Source organism: Pipra filicauda, unplaced genomic scaffold (assembly GCF_003945595.2).
Source record: "Pipra filicauda isolate LSUMZ 115617 unplaced genomic scaffold, ASM394559v2 scaffold165_size2600900_pilon, whole genome shotgun sequence".
NCBI lineage: Eukaryota > Metazoa > Chordata > Aves > Passeriformes > Pipridae > Pipra > Pipra filicauda.
Genome location: NW_024104162.1, coordinates 1,811,429 through 1,829,498, shown reverse-complemented (window position 1 = coordinate 1,829,498; position 18,070 = coordinate 1,811,429). Strand labels below are relative to the sequence as shown.

Genomic DNA, 18,070 nt, shown 5'->3' with positions numbered 1-18,070 from the left:
CTCACTCCATACGGATAAAAGCCACTAATAGAAGACAGAGACCAAAATCCTTGCCTCTTCTATTGCCTGCATTCAGCAATCAGCAACTGTCTGAGTATTGTGAGACCCAAAGCACTGCCGTGTATTACACACTTATCTCTGCAAAACCACACTGCACAAGTGACAACTTCCAGGCAGGGGGGAGGGGGAGTTGTGCAGCTTTGCGATAATTAAAGCATAGACAAGTGTCACTGCTGTAGATAATTATGCATTAGCAGTGAAATTACTTAATGGAATGAAATAAACTAAGCCAAATGCTTTGTTTTAAAGCAAATTTAGGGTCTGCAAAAGGTGTCCAACTGACAGCCCAGGGGAGCGAGAACGACAGTCCTCATCATTCATGAAAGCCACATTACCCCACAGCAGCCTGGCAGGCTTTCATCTCCACCCTGGAAAAGGGAAGCAAAGGAGAAGCTAACCAAAACTCCAGCCCCTCTGGTCAGTCAGGCTCTGATCCATCTGATCAGCACCCACACAGGGACCAGGCAGTCACTACGCAGAGAGGAACAACTGGCTGAGATAATTTCCTACATAAAGATACCAGCTCTGACAAAATGGATTAGTTCAACCCACAGGTCTTCCATAGCCCATCCCCACAAGCAGCCACCAGAAAAAAAATTAACCTGTGTCAGCACAGACAACACTCCAGCCACCAAGAGAAACAACAGGATAAGTAGGTACATGGTGCACAATGAAACCACCTCCTCCCACCAAGCCAACGAGGTCTTTCCCTATCCTCTCCTCTTGCCTCACCAATTGCTCACCTACACACACTCCCACCACTGCTCTCGTCTACATGGCTTCAACAGCATCATCCTGCTTGTTAAAACAAGGACTCTCAAGGTCAGTCAGAATTTATAAGGCAGCCATTTCATCTTTTGTGCTTCTCTGGCTACATTCCTTCCTAAAAGATGCTGAACAGTGGAGATTCTGCTGGGTCTGAAAGCCCTGCCAACACCAGGGCCAATTAGGAGTTTCAGGATGATGCATATTAAAGTTATTATGGGAGGCAGTTATGCAGCCAGAATAAATCTTAACTGAACCTTTAAGTGGTTTTTATAACTCTTGTTTCTCCTTCTTGAAAACAGATGAAAAGATACAAATCTCCTGCCTAAAAATCTGCAGGAATTCCAGTCAACCACCAACTTCGCTCTCAAGAGAAGATTCTGCCCTCAAAGTAATGATTCATTTCATCCAAGGCCAGCTAGATCATCTTTATGTTTTAAACTCCAAATTACTCAAATCAGCCAGAAACTTAAAATATCAGCAAAGACTGACCTGAAATACTGCCTTTACAAAAGCACTGCAGATAAATTTCAAACTTCTGCTGAGAGAAACTCTTTTTTTTTTCAGTACAGGCCTTCTTAGTCTACGTAGTCTGATTGCAGACAGTCAAAGTAACACAGATATTATAGTCAATTTTTACAGAGCAGGTTTCATAGGCAGTCTAATTGGAAGGCTGAGGTGTAAGTCAAATCAGTGAATCCTAAAGAGGATCTGAGGAATGAAGGTAGTGGCCTCTGTTTTGATAGCAAGCACGAGATGTCACCAGGTCAGCATATGCCATCCTCTCCCACCATTTCCAAAACCAAACTTGCTCTCAGCTGCAGTTATCTAACCCTCCCAGAAGCACTACTAGAAACCAACTACAGAGTTGAAGACCAAAGAGAAATTTGAGGTGGCTGAGAACACAATACATCATTTGTGGAGAAACCTGCACTGTCTTCACAACCTTGTCCCCCCCTCTGCAGCCTGAACATGCAGCAACATCACAACTTGCCAGACCCCTGTATTAAGCATGAAAATGCCCTCAGAAGCATGGTCAGAAATGAAAGACAGAAAATGATCCAACTTACACCTCCAGTTTGTAAACTATGTCAACACATAGCGGTCTCACAACTCCAAACGATGACAGGACAAGGGCAATGGTTTTAAACTGAAAGATGGTAAGTTCAGATAAGATATCAGGAGGAAATTCGTTACTCAGAGGGTGGTGACACACTGGCTCAAGTTGCCCAGAGAAGCTGTGGCTGCCCCATCCCTGAAAGTGTTCAAATTCAGGTTGGCTGGAGCCCTGAGCAACCAGATCTCCTGAATGGCATTCCTGCCTGTGGCAGAGGGGTTGGAACTAGATGATCTTTAAGGTCCCTTCCAACCCAAACCATTCTGTGATTCTACAATTTCTATAGAAATCAAAGAACTTCAAAAACTTAGGATAAACTAATCCTGGAAAATATTATGGTAACTCCTGGAGAACCCGGAGTCAGAATGAAAACAAATAAACAAAAACTTCGAGACATTTCATTGGTATGCAAGCAATTTGAGGGCTCAGCACTTCCCGGTCCACCCCTGGAAAGGAGCCTTCACGGGTGTCCCGTCAGTGCCACCTTCAGGAAACACGGATGCTTTTCAAGAGCTCTCGATACTGCAGGAAAAAAGCATGAAGTCAGAGAAGGCATCATCACTGGCATGCAACTGAGATGCACAGAAAAAACCTTTAGCTCCAAAATAAAAGTATGACAATGAGAATCATGTCCCAAAGAACCGTGGAGTAGAACACAGAGTCTGCAAGATCAACACACAGAGCAGCTGCTGCAATGAGCAGTGGTTTTGACCCCAAATAAGATACATAATTCATCTCCCGGATTCTGCATAAGGCAGGTGATAGATTTTTCCCAGATCCTAAATTCAAAGGGATATTAATGAGGATATACTGTTTATGGATTGTTTATCAGACTCCATTCGCACCATCGCCTTTTAAAGGCTCACTTGAAATGCCAGCAAACTCCTTCCCTCAAAAATTATTAAAAAAAAAATAGGCTATGAAAACTGCTTTGCTAATGAAAGAGGAAAGTTTCATAAGAATTCAGAGTCAGTAATTAAGTGAAAAACATATTGCATGGGTCAAAAAAGACATTCTAATATAATTTATTTATTTACACACACGCCCGCACAAGATGTACCTTAAACCTCTGGACAGTATATTGACTTACCAGGGGATGACATGAATTATCAAGGAGGAAACTTAGCTCCAAATCAGTCTGCATCATAGTTCTTAAAATAGGCAGATGACTCGCTGAACTGCACAGTGAAGCCTAACCAAGCTCAACAGCAACATCTGCTGGGCAATGAGCAGCTATAGGAAATTAGTTCGATTATATGATAGCTTATTACTCCTTCTTACAAAGATGTGATTTTTTTACTGCAGTTTCAGAATGCCCAGTAAGACATATTTCTTGTGCAGAAAGCAGATGTAACTTCTAAACACGTGTGCAAACAAGGCAAAATTTTGCCTGCGCTTGCACACAAACATTGTCAGAAAAATCTGTCATCTACCATTACCTGCTCACCAAGATACTTCACAGTAAAACACTGAAATTAAGGGGGATTAAAATTCCTTATATGCTGGAGCAAATTTCTTCTGTCTAACTGTTTCAATCCCATCTGAAGAACACCCATGGTACTCCTTGAGCTACTTCCTTTCCTAAGGGAACAGCCTTGCATTTGCAAGGCCTGAGGCAGTAAAGTATTTATCAATCACATTAGTCCCATCTACACAGAGGAGAATGGCAGCTAAGACCATTAGAGTTCCTTTCCCTCCAGGTGCCTCACCACATTCCCCATTAACCTCAGAAAATAAGCCTGCTATGGCAGGATGACATTATTGGAGTAGGAGCACAGCTAATGGTCCCCACTTAATTTGGGCATAAACTGATACTCCATCCAGATTAAATATAATGAAAACTCTTATTTTTACCCCAGATACATGAAATTTAATCAACTACTTCTAAACTATTCTAAAGAAAAGAAAATGCAAGTGGTTGGCAACAGCTTCAAGATTGCATTTAGATGTTCAGTACTACTGGAACAAGGGCAGAGTGACCCAAGGAGTGGCTTCTGAACAACCATCAGATGGGAAAGGGCATTGATGTATCCCACTGCTGTTCCCAGCAAAAGAACAGTGTCAAATTCTTATTTGACCAGAGAATCATCTCTTTTTGCAGATTGCTGTTTAACAGGAAATCACAGGCAAGCAGGCTTTTAACAGAACTCTATGATAACCTTCAGTAGCACAAAGCTTAGAAAAATTACACTGCAAAATGCTGAGTCTTGAACAGGAAACAGCACAGCAGCTGGGGGGACAACTTTTAAAATGACAGAAAACCATAGGCTGGACCGACATTCATTATCTTTAAAATTGTAGTTGGCTCTGCAGTTTAAAGCTCTCATACTTTTTCAAGTTTTGTACTTGGAACAAAATTCTTTTACCCTGAAAAATTAGGGAAAAGGGTTTAAGAGACATGGAAGCTTATTTTGAGTTGACATAAGCTATTGTTGTTATTGTTGTTGCTTTGGGGGAGGGTTTTTTGTTTGTTTGGGTTTTTTTCAGGGTGCTACTCTATTTTGTGTGGTTTATTGATTTTGAGGGTTTGGTTGTTTTGGTTCAGGTTTTTTTTTAACATACCTTTATTCCCAAACCCCCTTTTTCCACATTTAGCTGCTAAACTAGGAGAGCATATCATATGAAAATATAAAAATGACTGCTCAGGTCCTCAGCTGGAAAGAGAACACCTTTTGTAAGGAACCTTTTGTGTATTGGAAGTTCGGAAGCTGGGGGGGAGTCAAGAGTTTCAGCCTGACAGTGCCAATTACAGCTGCAGCAAGATGAACCAAGGAACAAATCCATTCTGCTCAGAGGATGGAGAGAAGGGAAAAGAAGAGACATGAACCCATGTATTTGGGAAAAGAAAGGGGCTTGAAATCATCTGCTAGACAGGGAACCACTTTTTCCATAGCAAAAGTATTAGGCTGAAGATGCAGAGAATGTACAGAGCAAGCTCTCAGTCCTAATTGGAAGAGCACTGGTTATTTAACAAATGTATCTTTAGTCTAATGTTCTATTCGAGAAAGTATTAAACTATGGAGCTTTTTTCTTTTGGACTGTAATTATACATAGCCCTGCTCTATCTGTCTGTTTGATCAATTTTTAGTCTTGACTCCTACTGCATCATCCTTCAAGTTTGCCCATTATCACAAAGTCTTCCAGGCTAATAAGGCTCTAAACCCCCAATGTAACACGTAGACAGGAAAAAGAAATCCAACTAACTCTAATTCCTTCCCTCCCTCATAAGCTTGCAGGTGTTCTATTTTCATAACTAAAAATCAAAGTCATCAGCTCATTTCCTTTCCCTTAGCACAGTCCCTTTTAAGAAGCTACTTTCCATCATGCTTTACTCAGCACTCATAAATAATATAGATAATTGGAGATGGTCATAACAAACAAGCAGAGAAAGTATACAGATATAGCACAAAGGAAACAATAAAAATTCTGGTGTGCTATAAAAGCAGAAGGAATTCCTGGCAAATAGAAGCAGCTGCATCCAGGTCATTTTTTTAGTCAATGTAAGGCAATCACAGAGCCAGAAATAATACAGGGACAGACTGTAGACAAAGCTAAACAAGGGTGCTGGCAGCTCAGTTCCCTCTGCAGCAACACATTTCCTACATCCTCCCCATGTGCAATGTACAGCTATTTCTTTGCTAAAAATTTGCATTGGGAAGGAGGAATACTGGTCATAGCAAGATAGATTTAAAACTGCTGAAACTCCAAAACATATAAGCAGCATGCAATTAGGAGGATATTGTGCTGACTATAATAAGAAACTAAGAGTCCATCCAGCTCCCCAAGAGTTAACATGCACTTCTCATCAAAACCTCTTCCAAGAGGTTAAGCACACAATAGACTATCTAAAGCACAGCTAGAAAGGCTGCTTGAAATTCCACACATGTGCCTCAGCAATGTATTTCTATTAATGTCCAGTGTGTGTCAGCGTGAAGATAAGGTACCAACATCATGTCCAACCAGCCAGCTAGAGAATGGGACGCCGTGTAAAACATTGTCTGATGCTTAGAATCCCGGAGAACAGCAGCGTTTGCAATCTCACCCGCTGCACACGTGCCTGATAACACCACCAACGAGGAGAGGAGGCAGGAGCAAACCGTCCTGCAGCTTTGGGAAAGTGAAAAGATGGAGAGAGAAAGAGGGAAGCAAGCAAGAATTAGAATAAACATCATCAGCAAATAGAAGCAGGTTTGAGGATGCCCAACTGTAACAGAAGGTATAAACAAATTGGAAAAAGCCTCAGAGAAATTTAATCTTAGCATCAACTTGCTTTAACTGCTCTTTAAGGTGAGAAATAAGGAAATAACATCAGTGCTTATTTTGATGACTCTGTTTCATCTACTAGTACAATCCAACAAAGCTTGGGACTTTGGAAGACACTGTATTTGAGGAAACATGATTTTGATTAGGACACACCCACTCTGTTGGGCCTGGTTCTCGAGCATTCAGAAGCCCATGTGTTAAAACAGCTATTTTATTAATCCACCTGACAGCCTTTCTTGTTGAGACCCAAGAAGCGCCCTGCACTGTTTCTCTGTCACACTGCCACGAGTGCAGATGCCTCTGTCCATCTCATGTAGCTTCTTTACCACCCTTTGGCCATAAGCAAGGATCACATCAAGACACATGTTCGAGTTCCAAGAAAATGTGGCAGAAGCACCAAAGCCAGTTTTCATGGTATTTAGGGAATATGACAGAAATGATAACCAGTGGCAGGTCACCTACCTCACATCCCCATCAGCTGACAGTGCAAGAGCAATCGAAGTGTTTCACTGAGGGCAAACTTATTTCCTAGCTATTATACTGGCCTTTTAAATTCACAATCTTGCTCTCTTTCAAAAAAAAAAAAAAAACAACAAAAAAAAAACAAACAACTCTTTCTAGTCAGAAACATCAAGGGAATTTTCAGTGATCACTGACTCAAGATTCAAACAATGTCATTTTTTAGATAGAATACAATGACTACTGTAAAGCTAGCAAAAAATACTAAATTAAATATATATATTATTCCAAATACTCAAAACACAGACAAGCACATTCATAATCCAAAAATCCAATTTAACCAAGCTGGTAGGAACTATGTTCTTCCAAAACTCTCAAATCTTTATACCTATGACAATCTCATACCACAAACCATATCCCATTTGACTAGTACTGTCTCATAGGAAAGGAAAGCCTACTGAAACATCCTGGTGCATTACCAAATCTCTGTTGCTTATACCCCACAAATTAGCTACAAATTAGAGCAGAATTCTACTACTCCACAATAGTTTGGCAGTGAAACAAAAAGATGCAGTACGAGCTTTACTGAACCATTCACGGAAAAATATCAACATATTATTTCTTATTTCTTTATTAATTGAATATTTTGTAGTTATAGACAGAGGAAAAGGAAAGGTAACCTTATCTTTTACTTCTTAAACAATAAAATAGCTTTATAGTAACCCTAAGTCAGAACAAAGGAATCTTGAACAAGTTTCTGTGGGGTATATGAACTCGGTAGACAAAAAAAAAAAAGTGTGAAATACAGGCACAGGAGAGTCGAAGACAAGACAGGGGAAGTAGGTAGCACCACAGACAACTTCAATTTGTTGCAGCTGTGGGATTTAAAAAGAGGCCAAGCTTGTGATAAGGTCCCTTAGCCCAAGAGACTACAAAAACGAGAAGCTCAGACGACCATCAGCTGCTGAAATCTGCAAAAACTCTCCAAACACAAATTAACCTTCAGTCAGGAGATAAAAGACTAGCTGTAGAAATTGGAAGTTGTTAAAAAAATGCTATAAATGTCTGACAAATCATAGCAGCAGCAGCAGGAAAATATGCAGTACATACACAGCATCTTACCCGCAGTCAGATAACACCTTCGCCTTCCCTCAAGAGAAGAGGAGGTTTTCTTTTGGGTTGGCTGTGTTTTCACTTTCTGCCTTTATTGTAGTGCACATTCTCCAAAATTGCTTTAGTTAAATTTAGACCTCACTGATGCTCCAGAGATCAGAAGTTATTAGCTTGCTGGAGGTAGGAGACATGTAGATCCTCACTACACCAAGCTTAAATTTAATGCAAACCTTTCCAAAGTCCACTATTTAATACTCAAAGATTATTTTCCATGGGGATCCCTTAAATGTTTAATGGTTTAATTGAAAAAAAAAAACGTAATTCTTTCACTGCAAAAATATACTCCCTTTTATAGTAGAGGGCAGTAGACAAAGATGAACCCAATTGTGGGGAAAAGGGGGATGTTCTGGTCCAAACTAGATAATAACAGACCACTAACAAGTCTCCACACAACACACTTGTTTCAGGAGAAAGTCTAGAAAAATATCTCAAGCTCTCAAGGCAAGAATGAGAGGGATACAAAGAACAAAGACTGAAGCTATTTAAATCCCCTTGTCAATAGCTTGCAACATTTCATTATGGATCAAACCTAAAAATACATGTTTCCATTTGTATCAACATATTTAAAAGGCAGCCTTACTCAGTCAGAGAGAGCAATCAAAGACAACTTCCAGGCAAAGATCCTGCACCTCCTGCTAACCCAGTCAGGACCCCACCTGGTTCTGCAAGCACTGAGGGCAGGTCTGGGTGTTGGACACACAGCACACCAATGCTCTGCAAAGAGCCAAACTGCAGGGAACCAGAGGTCCTGCCCCCAAAACTGCAGGCAGGAATGAAGGCTCTAATAACTAAACGCTCCGCTCATTTTCTAAGAAAACAAAAATTAATCTGAAAAAAAAAAAAAAGGTACATTTTCTTTGGCAAACAGATGTAGATACTTGTTGCTAATCACTGTAATATCAATGAAAATTGAACTTGGGAGAAGGATAACTTAATGGGCTTTTACCTCATTTTGCACTATTATTTAAAACAGGCCTCCAATACTTTTCAATTTAAATCAGTGTTTTCTGTCTCACCCATAAAAAACTTTAATCAAGAAATATTTACAGAAATTAAAGAGTCAGCAAACAGTAAACCCCGAGATTTGTGTTAGCAACGTCTCCTCCCAGAACCAACCTATTTCCTATACATAGCTTTACAAATTCTGTGATTCTGTAACTTCACAAAGAGAAGGGTTCAGCTCAACGTGTGCTGCATTTCAGCTGCAGAGCCCATGGGACCAAATAAACTGTCCCTGATGTGAGCAGTTTGCAAACCATAATGCAAAGCTCACAGAGACAATACCTTTCACTACATCAACTCAAATAAACAGGGAGCTAAAAATGGCAAGTTTTGACAACAGTGGCCTGACCTCAAAAGCAGCAGTGTCACTTCACTGACGGCCTCACACTATCACAGTTCCAACAAACACTGTGCTACTGCTGGACCTCATCCGACCACTCCAGCTTGTCACAATGATAGGAGATTACACACAACAAAACCCCAGGTAATCTAGAGATGCTTACCTATGGCTAATCAGCCAGGATGAAGCTGATCCCCAGCTTATCACAAAGTAAATGAAAGCCTTAACAAACTAAATCGCGTTCAGCACCATTTCTAAAACCATCTTCAGTACCAGCTCAGCTGCATCTGCAGCTGATACTGATCAAAAGTAGCAAATTCACAGAAAAAAAACCCTCAAGACTGGCTTAAAGGAAATATAAAGGAAATTTTCCACAAATGGGCCAATTGGATTATTCTTCCACCCCTACAGAATGAAAAAGAAAACACACCTGATCACTCCCCAACTAATACCAAAATTACCAAAATGACCAATTACAATCAGCTACTGGAGCAACCAGAAACAAACCCAAATCCTTGTATTTCCTCCATGCCTATATTCTGAGCCAGCACAGTCACAACAGTGCAATGCTGGAACCACAAGAAAGCAAAGGTTGCCATCCAGCAAGCCAGTGAGCAGGGCATGATCAGAAACATTGGGAATAGTAAGATGTCCATCATGGACAGTTGGAGAAACTTTCCCAGCAATTTAGGAATTCTGTGCCCAGCCATGCAGCAACCAGTGCCCGTCAGTCTGGTCTCATGGCGCAAAGTTTGTCCTACTGTCACCCCATTTCTGAATTCATTCTTTCAAAGTGAGAAGGAAGATGACGACTTTTGGTCAATAACTCTGACAAAGCCATTATCCTAGGGGTATTAAATGGGGAGATAAGAACTTCAGGGCTTTGCACAAATCATATTAGTTCAATTCTCAAATCCGGGTAATGCTTCTTTTCAAAGTATTAATTTCATTTATTCTATTTGCTCTCCCTCTGTCCTGATAACACAAGTGCACATGGCCCCTAAATGAGATACTCCTATTTTATAACTTATAATCCTCCCTTTCTAGAGTAGTAATGAGATGTCTTCGCTTAATCGCGTTTATTTCCCCCCCCCAGCTTCTGCTTTTATCCAGTCCCATTCCACATTGATTTGTCTCAAAGGTTTCAGTGAAAACCATCAGGCAGGGAGTCACTGGCTCCAAGAGGCTCCTGATGCATATGCTGCACAGCCTTCGGAGATTACAAAAGCAGAGAGGAGGAAAAAGAGCAGCTTTGCTTGCAAAGTTTCCTTTGTCAGTAAGAAGGAATAAAAAAAAATAGAAACGCAAAAGAACTGTGAAGTTAAGAGAAGACATTTTGATTAATTGGAATGGAAAAAGGAAAGACTTCTGGTATAGGGGAACGGTGAAATTATTCACAATATAGTGAAGCAGTTAAATAACTTGACTCTGACAACTTTGCAAGTTCCTCATGCTAGAAATAGAAAAGGATTTAAAGATAGCTGTATTAATTCTTGGGTATTTCACATGAGACTTAAGGCACGCCACCAGCATTAGTTGAACACCCTGGGCCTTGCTCTGAAGTACCGTACATATAATCCTTGTTGTGTAGTAAGTACCCACAGCATTAAATTATTCAGAGTCCAGTCAGCACCATGATCCTGCAGTGCTGTACAAACAAACAAAACATTTTATCTCTAATACAAATTGGGGAAGAGTTCTTCTGCAGCAGCTTAGAAGATTATTTCCATTTGAGCCAGCCTCCAGGGTTAATCAAAAAGCCATATTCAATCAAAGAGGAAAGTAAATGCTGCACTATTACTTAAAGAGCTGGTTTGCCTCTTAAAATAAAGCTTTAAGGAGTTTTACTCAAAACCTAAGGCATCTAGAAGGTAAGTACCTTGTTCAAAGTCATTAAAAGAAACAGAAAGATCAAGACAAAAATGTAGAACAGGACCCAGGTACTTAACCCTAAATCCCTCTTGAAACCAGTGCACCACTTCAAGGAGAAAAAATGACCAAAAACACACAAACTACAGTAAAATAACAATGAGTTTTAATCTGTACCCTGCCCCATAAACAACAGAGTAACTAACTGGCCCCAGAAGCTGTCAGCCAGTTCCCCATCAAAGGTTAATTCTAATCGACGCTCTCTTTAGCAATGTGCAATATATAAAAAGACTGAAGTGCTTCATAGCAATATTGCTAATAATAAAAGTCAGTGAGTGAAAATCATAAAGAACAGATTAAATGACAAGCAACGTTCAGCACAACCAAAATGAAATCATTTCAAAATACAGCTATCATACTTGGATTTATGGTCTACAAGTGGTAACATTAAAAGAAAATGTTCCAGTACTGCTGGAGACAACAGTACAAGAGAGAGCTGCTAATCACCAAACTATTGATATGTTAAAGGCACAGGGCAGCTCAAGATCTTACTGAAAATATTAAAAAAAAATAATAAAACAAAATTTTTTAATTATACACAGCATGATTCTCAATTTTTACTAAATTAAGTGCTGCTAGAAGCAAATTATTCCTTATTTCTTTCATGGGAATTGCCTCATTTTTCTCTGGCTTCCATAGTAGGCCACAACAACAATAAAAACAACCCTGGAAGTTTTTCCCTTATAAAGGTAAGCAGGTAATTTCCAGTGCCATCTGCACCTGGACTACCATCAGGTATTTTTAGTACCAACACTATCTTCTACCTGAAAGAGAAGACTGACACAGAAGAGATGACAAGCAGCTCACAGCCAGTATTTGCCCCATTTGCTGGGGCTAAAAAAAAGAAGAACAAGAAACACTCAAGCCCTGTTCCTAATAAAGGAAGGTAACAATACTGGAAGACAAAGGACAGATATGATTTGAGTACAACTGAGTCAATACAATAAGGTAACCATGCCCAAAAGGAAACCATAGATGAGATAAAGCAAGTCTGATAGGTATCTCAATAATTTAAAGGTCTGGCCAAAACAGTTCCCACTTAGAAGCTGACAGACAATAGCTTTGACCTCATCTTTGCAAGGATAGACCAGACAACTCCCTTTTTTAAGGATCTTAAATTTATGACTGATCAAGAGATAGTTAAAGAGCAATGAAATTTAACAGTTTCTCATTCTTGCACCATGTTCTGGGCTAACACACACCATGGTAACTGTTTATCACAAGGGGAGAGTGATCAGATTTTTGCAGAGCATCAAGTATGCAATATCTGGGTATGCAACACTGCAGAATTAAAAGCTAATTCAGATAATACAACAGCTTTTGTATGTAAGCAGTTAGGTCCCAACTCACTTTAGAGGTGCCATCTTTACACTTCACAAATATCACTTGACTCTGTTAGTCACATTTCTCCAGGATTACTCTACCTCTCACTGGTGGAAGGCAGGGCTCTACTTTGAGCCTGGCCACATCTTCAGATTGGACAATAAATCCACCAGCTTCTTCCCCTTGCTCTTACAGAAGCCAGTTAATTACATTCATAAAGAGAATATTCTCCTTCTAATGGTCTGCAGTCACCTGCCTCAGACATCACTCCTCCAAAGCTCAGCAATGATGCAACATCCCATGGTGAGGATACAATCTGGATACAAGGTCAGGATACAAGAGGAAATTTCCTATGACACAGCTATTCACAAGTTTTATTCCTACAGCAATACAGCTACACACTTGCTCTATTCTCATGCTCTCCAAATGCAGCTTCTAGGGATCACTATCAGAGATGGGCTATAGCTAGAAAGATCTTTTCTTTGAACTACTGTGACCATTTTTATATAAATTTTATTTATTCAGTCCTCAAACTACCCTTATATTATAGCTTCAAAATGCTTCACAGCCAAGCCACATGCCTGGGTAAGCCATGCCTATTAGCATTCAACATATAGAAAAAACATGCTCATAGAAGCATTCTTCATTTAAATCAAGCACGGACTGATAAAGCTACAGATCAGTAGCACGGAAGAACAACAAAGACCATCAGCACTCCACTCTGTCCTCTCCTAAACCATCCTTTCAGTATGTACCAGGCAAGGTGAATTACTCTTAGTCTAGTTCTCAACATCACATTCTAAATGAACAGGCAGTTTGACCTCACACTCAACTCCTCATACCACTGCAGGGTAGGAAAAAGGGGCAGTTCCACTAAGACTCTGTGCAGTTCCACTGAGACTTTACAGGCAGTACACCATTGCCATAGTAATGCTAGCATTTAGAGGAAAACAATATGAAATAGTATGATGTCAATATTAAGCACCAATGACAATCCAAATGTACTTCACTGTACTTCTGCCTCCAGCACTGCTATGACAACAAGCCAATGGGTCATCTCAGCAACATCAAGGTGCCTAACTAGTAGTAAAGGCTGCAGCAAGAAGTCTCCAAAAGTAAGTCTGCCTGCTGGGCAAGAACAAATTGTTTGAGAGTAAGTGGTGAGCACAAAAAGGGTTTATGCTTCCTGGTCTCTAAAAATCAATCTTAGACCTTCTTCAAAATGTTACAATACTTGACAGTTTTATAACAGTTCTTCTGTTACCAGCCCCATAAAAGACTCGGACAAAAGAAGACATTATTACTTTTTATTAATTTGTGTATATGCTCAATCATATTCTAGAAAAAACAGACCAAAGTCTCAGGATACATCAGGTCAGCAGAATGTGATGCTGTATATATCGAAACATTAACTTCATACTTGAGAGTTCAAGAGTTCTCACTAGCTAGAGGCCATATCCACACACCACACTCCCTGCCACAGGTCAAGCTGTCCCCAGCACAGCCATTGCTTGTGCCTTCCCCTGCAAGTCTGGCCTTAGCAGCACTGCATGACACACTGCAAATGGAGCCTGCAGCTACACTGTGAGCCAAACATTAAGTGATGAGTGGGGGTGAGGAGTGTTTCAGCCTAAATCAAAGTTTCTAAGCTCATCACACAAGTGATATTAAATGAATCCCCCCAAGCAGAGGTATTTTAGCCTGTCCTGCACGGAAACATAGCGGGGGCTTTGTTACTCACCAGCTGGGCTGTTCTCTGCTTCTCCTCATTAACGCTGTTCCTTTCCCTGGCCTCACTGGCTGCTTCCCTTTCCCTTTTGGCCAGACGGAGCAACTCCTCTTGGACCAGAGCCTGTTCTTGCTCATACCTGTGTGAGCACCAAAGGCAGAGAGAAGGTGATCAAAGGACTTCTGGCAACAAGGTCATGGCTTAACATGGACTGCCCCTGCCCAGAGCCAAAACACAAATCCATAATCTATTTGGCACAAAGTCTGCTCACAATCCCTCTATTATCAGCAGGAATTCAAAAGCCTAACAAACTTTAAACATGACCTGCAACTCCAGTGACGTTAAACTTTGGCACCAACAGCAGACATAGCACCATGTGAACTTATACTTCAGTTACATTTAGATCTATTAAGTACTTTATCATGACCTGAAAACAGCGAGAATAGGAAGTAGCTGGCTAGACAAATACATGCTGCATTGGAAAAGATCAAGGGACATACAACAATGGACATTTCCTCTCATCCTGTCACTTGTTACCTGGGAGGAGAGAATGAACCCCACCTGGCTACAATCTCCTTTCAGGAAGGTGTAGAGAGCAATAAGGTCTCCCCAACCCTCCTTTTCTCCAGGCTGAGCCCCCACAGCTCATCCTCATCAGACTTGTGCTCCAGCCCCTTCTCCAGCTCTGTTGCCCTTCTCTGGACATACTCCAGCACCTCAATGTGTGTCTTGTCATGTAGGGCCCAAAACTGAATCCACAATTTAAGGTGTGGCCTCACCAGTGCTGAGTGCAGGGGACAATCACTGCCCTGGTCCTGCTGGTCACACTATTTCTGGTACAAGCCAGGATGCCATTGGCCTTCTTGGCCACCTGGGCACCCACTGGCTCATGTTCAGCTGCTGTCAAACATACACTCATCGTGCTCAGACTGAATAAACCACATATGTATACACATAGATATTCCAAAAGGAGCTAAACTATTGTCTTTTTCAAAACTTCACCTCACCTCCTGTACAGTTCCTGCTCTGCAGCAGAGTCACTTGACATTGGTGGATGGATTCCTATAAAGAAGACCAGAAATCTGTGACTACTACAGTACAAAACAATCTTTCATCACATCATAAATTATTTTAAGAGAATTTAATGTTGTCCATCAATAGAAAAAAAGTCAAGAAAAATTAAGTTTGATGGATAAGAGTTTGAATTTATGAAACAGAGACACCAACAGCATCATCTTCAACCAGGCCCACTGAACAAGATGCACTACAGAAACTTTTAGGTAAGGATGTTAACTCCTCAAACCCTGATATATACTGAAACACAAGCATGGTTTTAGTCCTACTTTCCATTTCCTTCCTCTAGTTCCATTAAGTCTTCCCCTTGACCTCCTGCTTTCCATGTAATTACAAGGGATCCCACAAGTGGAGATGAAATTATCTGATGGAGTTCAGGCCATCCATAAGGCTAATCTACATTCAGGAAAGATGTAGGCTTACAGCAAACAAATCCCTAACAGCAAAGGCCAGGTTCTCTAACTGCATGTTACTCTGGATGCCTTAAACAAATCCACCCTGCTAATATATATCAACAAAGCATATTTGAGAACCAATAGAAATCAAATAGTTTTCTGACCTGTAAAGAAAGACAAATTCAGAAACCAAGTTCTCATCATCCACTTAGCCAGCTATACTTATGACAGACTACCCTTCCCTATCAGTTTCTCTCCAAAGAATAAAAAGCAGCATTTCCCCCACCCATCCACAATACACTCCTGGTGCATGCAGCACATCCAAAGAAGACAAGGCAGCTTACCAGGAATGAAAGATAAACTTCTGCCTTGCTTATTGCATGTTCATCTGAAATCCTAGAAGAGTTTACAGCGTGATACAGGCCAATCAAAAAGCTCCTCTCATAATGAGATAGTACTGAAAAACACAGGCATACTCTGTACACAGTGGCAGCACTACTGAGAGGTGTGTCCAAACAGCCAACTGACCCAACAGTACCTGCAGATTTGGGTTTCCCTTCTGCAGCCAGTGAAGATGGAGCTGTGCCATTGGATGCACGGGGAGATCTCTGGCTGTCCCTTTTACTTTGAGAAGATTCTTTCATTCGGTTCACTACATCTTCAGTGAGCTGAAACATATGTAGGTGGGTAAGATGTTAACCGGGTCAGCTGTTGGTGTACATTTTACTGTGAACACTTCCTCTTTGTTAGTTTCCAGGCTACTACAAAAGTATTGCATTTTTAAAGAATATACCCTATCAGTAAGTGATAAAACCTCCAATCTACTGCCTGACCCTAAAGACTTGACTAGACAATGACAATCTTCCACAAATACTATCAAAGGTGGAAAGAACCACTAAACAAGTCAACCCTGTGCACGGGGACAAATTTCCCAGAAATGGAAGGAAAAGAACTAAATAGGTTCTAAGTCCATCCATCTTTCTTCCTCCTCCCTCATGCTTGCTAACCCAGCTAAGCATGGCAGAAGAAGTGCAAACCATATGGTAGAGAAGAGCTGCACAGCCCTCCCACTCACATAAGGCTGCAAACATTTTTGCAATCTCAACTTCATTCTCATTCACTGACTTGGGTTCAAACGCATGAAAAAGAAAGAAAAGTTGACTTGGACGTTTTATGTCAATCCAAAGGGCTTCTCACAGCACTGTTGTGATTGACCCCTTCCTCCTCCCAAGTGCAAAGGTTCTGGCTCCAGAACACAATGAAATGGGGCTGCCTCCCTCACTAGGCTGGTCACAGTAGAAGACATATTTTCAGCTATGCTACTGCTATCCACCTTAACAGCATTTTTAATATCTTCATTCTACATTGTTATCATGCCCAATGCCTGATTTTAAAGGCACAAATCCCTGCCTATATCCTATAAAGAAAAATCAGGTAAAGACAACTTTACCTCCATCAAACACTTTAACAAGGAGGTAAGCACACTCTTAGCTAACTTTAGTCAAGTGATTTGTCAAAATGAGAGAAAAAAAATAAGTAGCCACAGCAAAACACATTCTGCAAGCTCATTTCAGGCAGACCTTAGGGGAAAAACACATAAAAGCATCAAGAACAACAGCAATGAAAATCATGGTAGTATTAAAAAAAAAAACAAACCCAAGCAACCAAAGTCTTAATGGGGAAAGAAAACATTCCTCAATGACATCACCACCGCTCTCCCGGGTTTGTTTCTACAACACACACGTCAATTTCCGATCAAAGTTCAAGAAGCAGCTTCCCGCTGTCCCTCCTAGAAACACCTCCCTATTCCCACAGTCTCCCATCTTCCTGCCTGTTCAGCCAGCGCTGCTCTGCCAAGGCTCTTGGTACCATTACAAGGGTAGAGCTGTGTCCTCTCGGATGCCCTCAGAGCCGGGCAGCATCTTTAGCATCAAACTGCTTGCAAAGCACAAGGCAGGGGTAAAACGGGGTCACTGAACTGTGAGAAGGGAAAGAGGGCTGAGAGCAGAGTTGGGAAGGGGAGGTGAAGGGCGAGAGTGTCCCCGGTCAACAACAGCCATGCCCAGGCCCCCAGCCCTCTACCCCACCACTCTCCAGTCGGCCCATCACCTCTCCAACTCTCTACTCATCCAGCCTTCCAAGGTTTTCCTCGCCTCCTCCTTGCTGGTTTCCCCCACTCGTCCCTCCCAGCCCTGCACCTGCTCCCCTGACCCCGCGGACAGACCCTCCCCATCCCACCTCCCTGCCCTCCATCACCCGGCCCGGGTCGCCTCACCCTGATGCCCTGCAGCACCCGGACTTGGTCCCGCTCGTCCAGACCGAAGGTGACCCTCCTGCCGCCGTGGCTGCTCTCGCTGCCGCCCATCCCGCCCGGGGTCTCTTCTCCCCGTCGCACCCCTGCTCGCACCGGCTGCCAGGAGCGCTTCTGCCCCGGCGCCGCC

The 18,070-nt window shown here is 41.6% G+C and overlaps 1 protein-coding gene across 3 annotated transcripts in view; it reads right to left on the bottom strand.

Annotated features, from left to right (window-relative positions):
• Nucleotides 1–18,070, bottom strand: part of CHCHD6 (coiled-coil-helix-coiled-coil-helix domain containing 6) — a 109,597-nt gene extending 91,527 nt beyond the window's left edge. For 2 of the 3 annotated variants that reach the window (XM_039379393.1, XM_039379395.1), the window contains exons 1-4: nucleotides 17,905–18,064; nucleotides 16,168–16,297; nucleotides 15,168–15,222; nucleotides 14,173–14,299 (exon numbers count right to left, since the gene is read on the bottom strand). In XM_039379393.1, the coding sequence (XP_039235327.1) occupies nucleotides 14,173–14,299; nucleotides 15,168–15,222; nucleotides 16,168–16,297; nucleotides 17,905–17,994 (402 nt within the window). In that variant the 5' untranslated portion in view covers nucleotides 17,995–18,064. Of the gene's footprint in view, nucleotides 1–14,172; nucleotides 14,300–15,167; nucleotides 15,223–16,167; nucleotides 16,298–17,904 lie in introns of all 3 variants that reach the window. The other variant, XM_039379394.1, reaches the window with a different exon arrangement.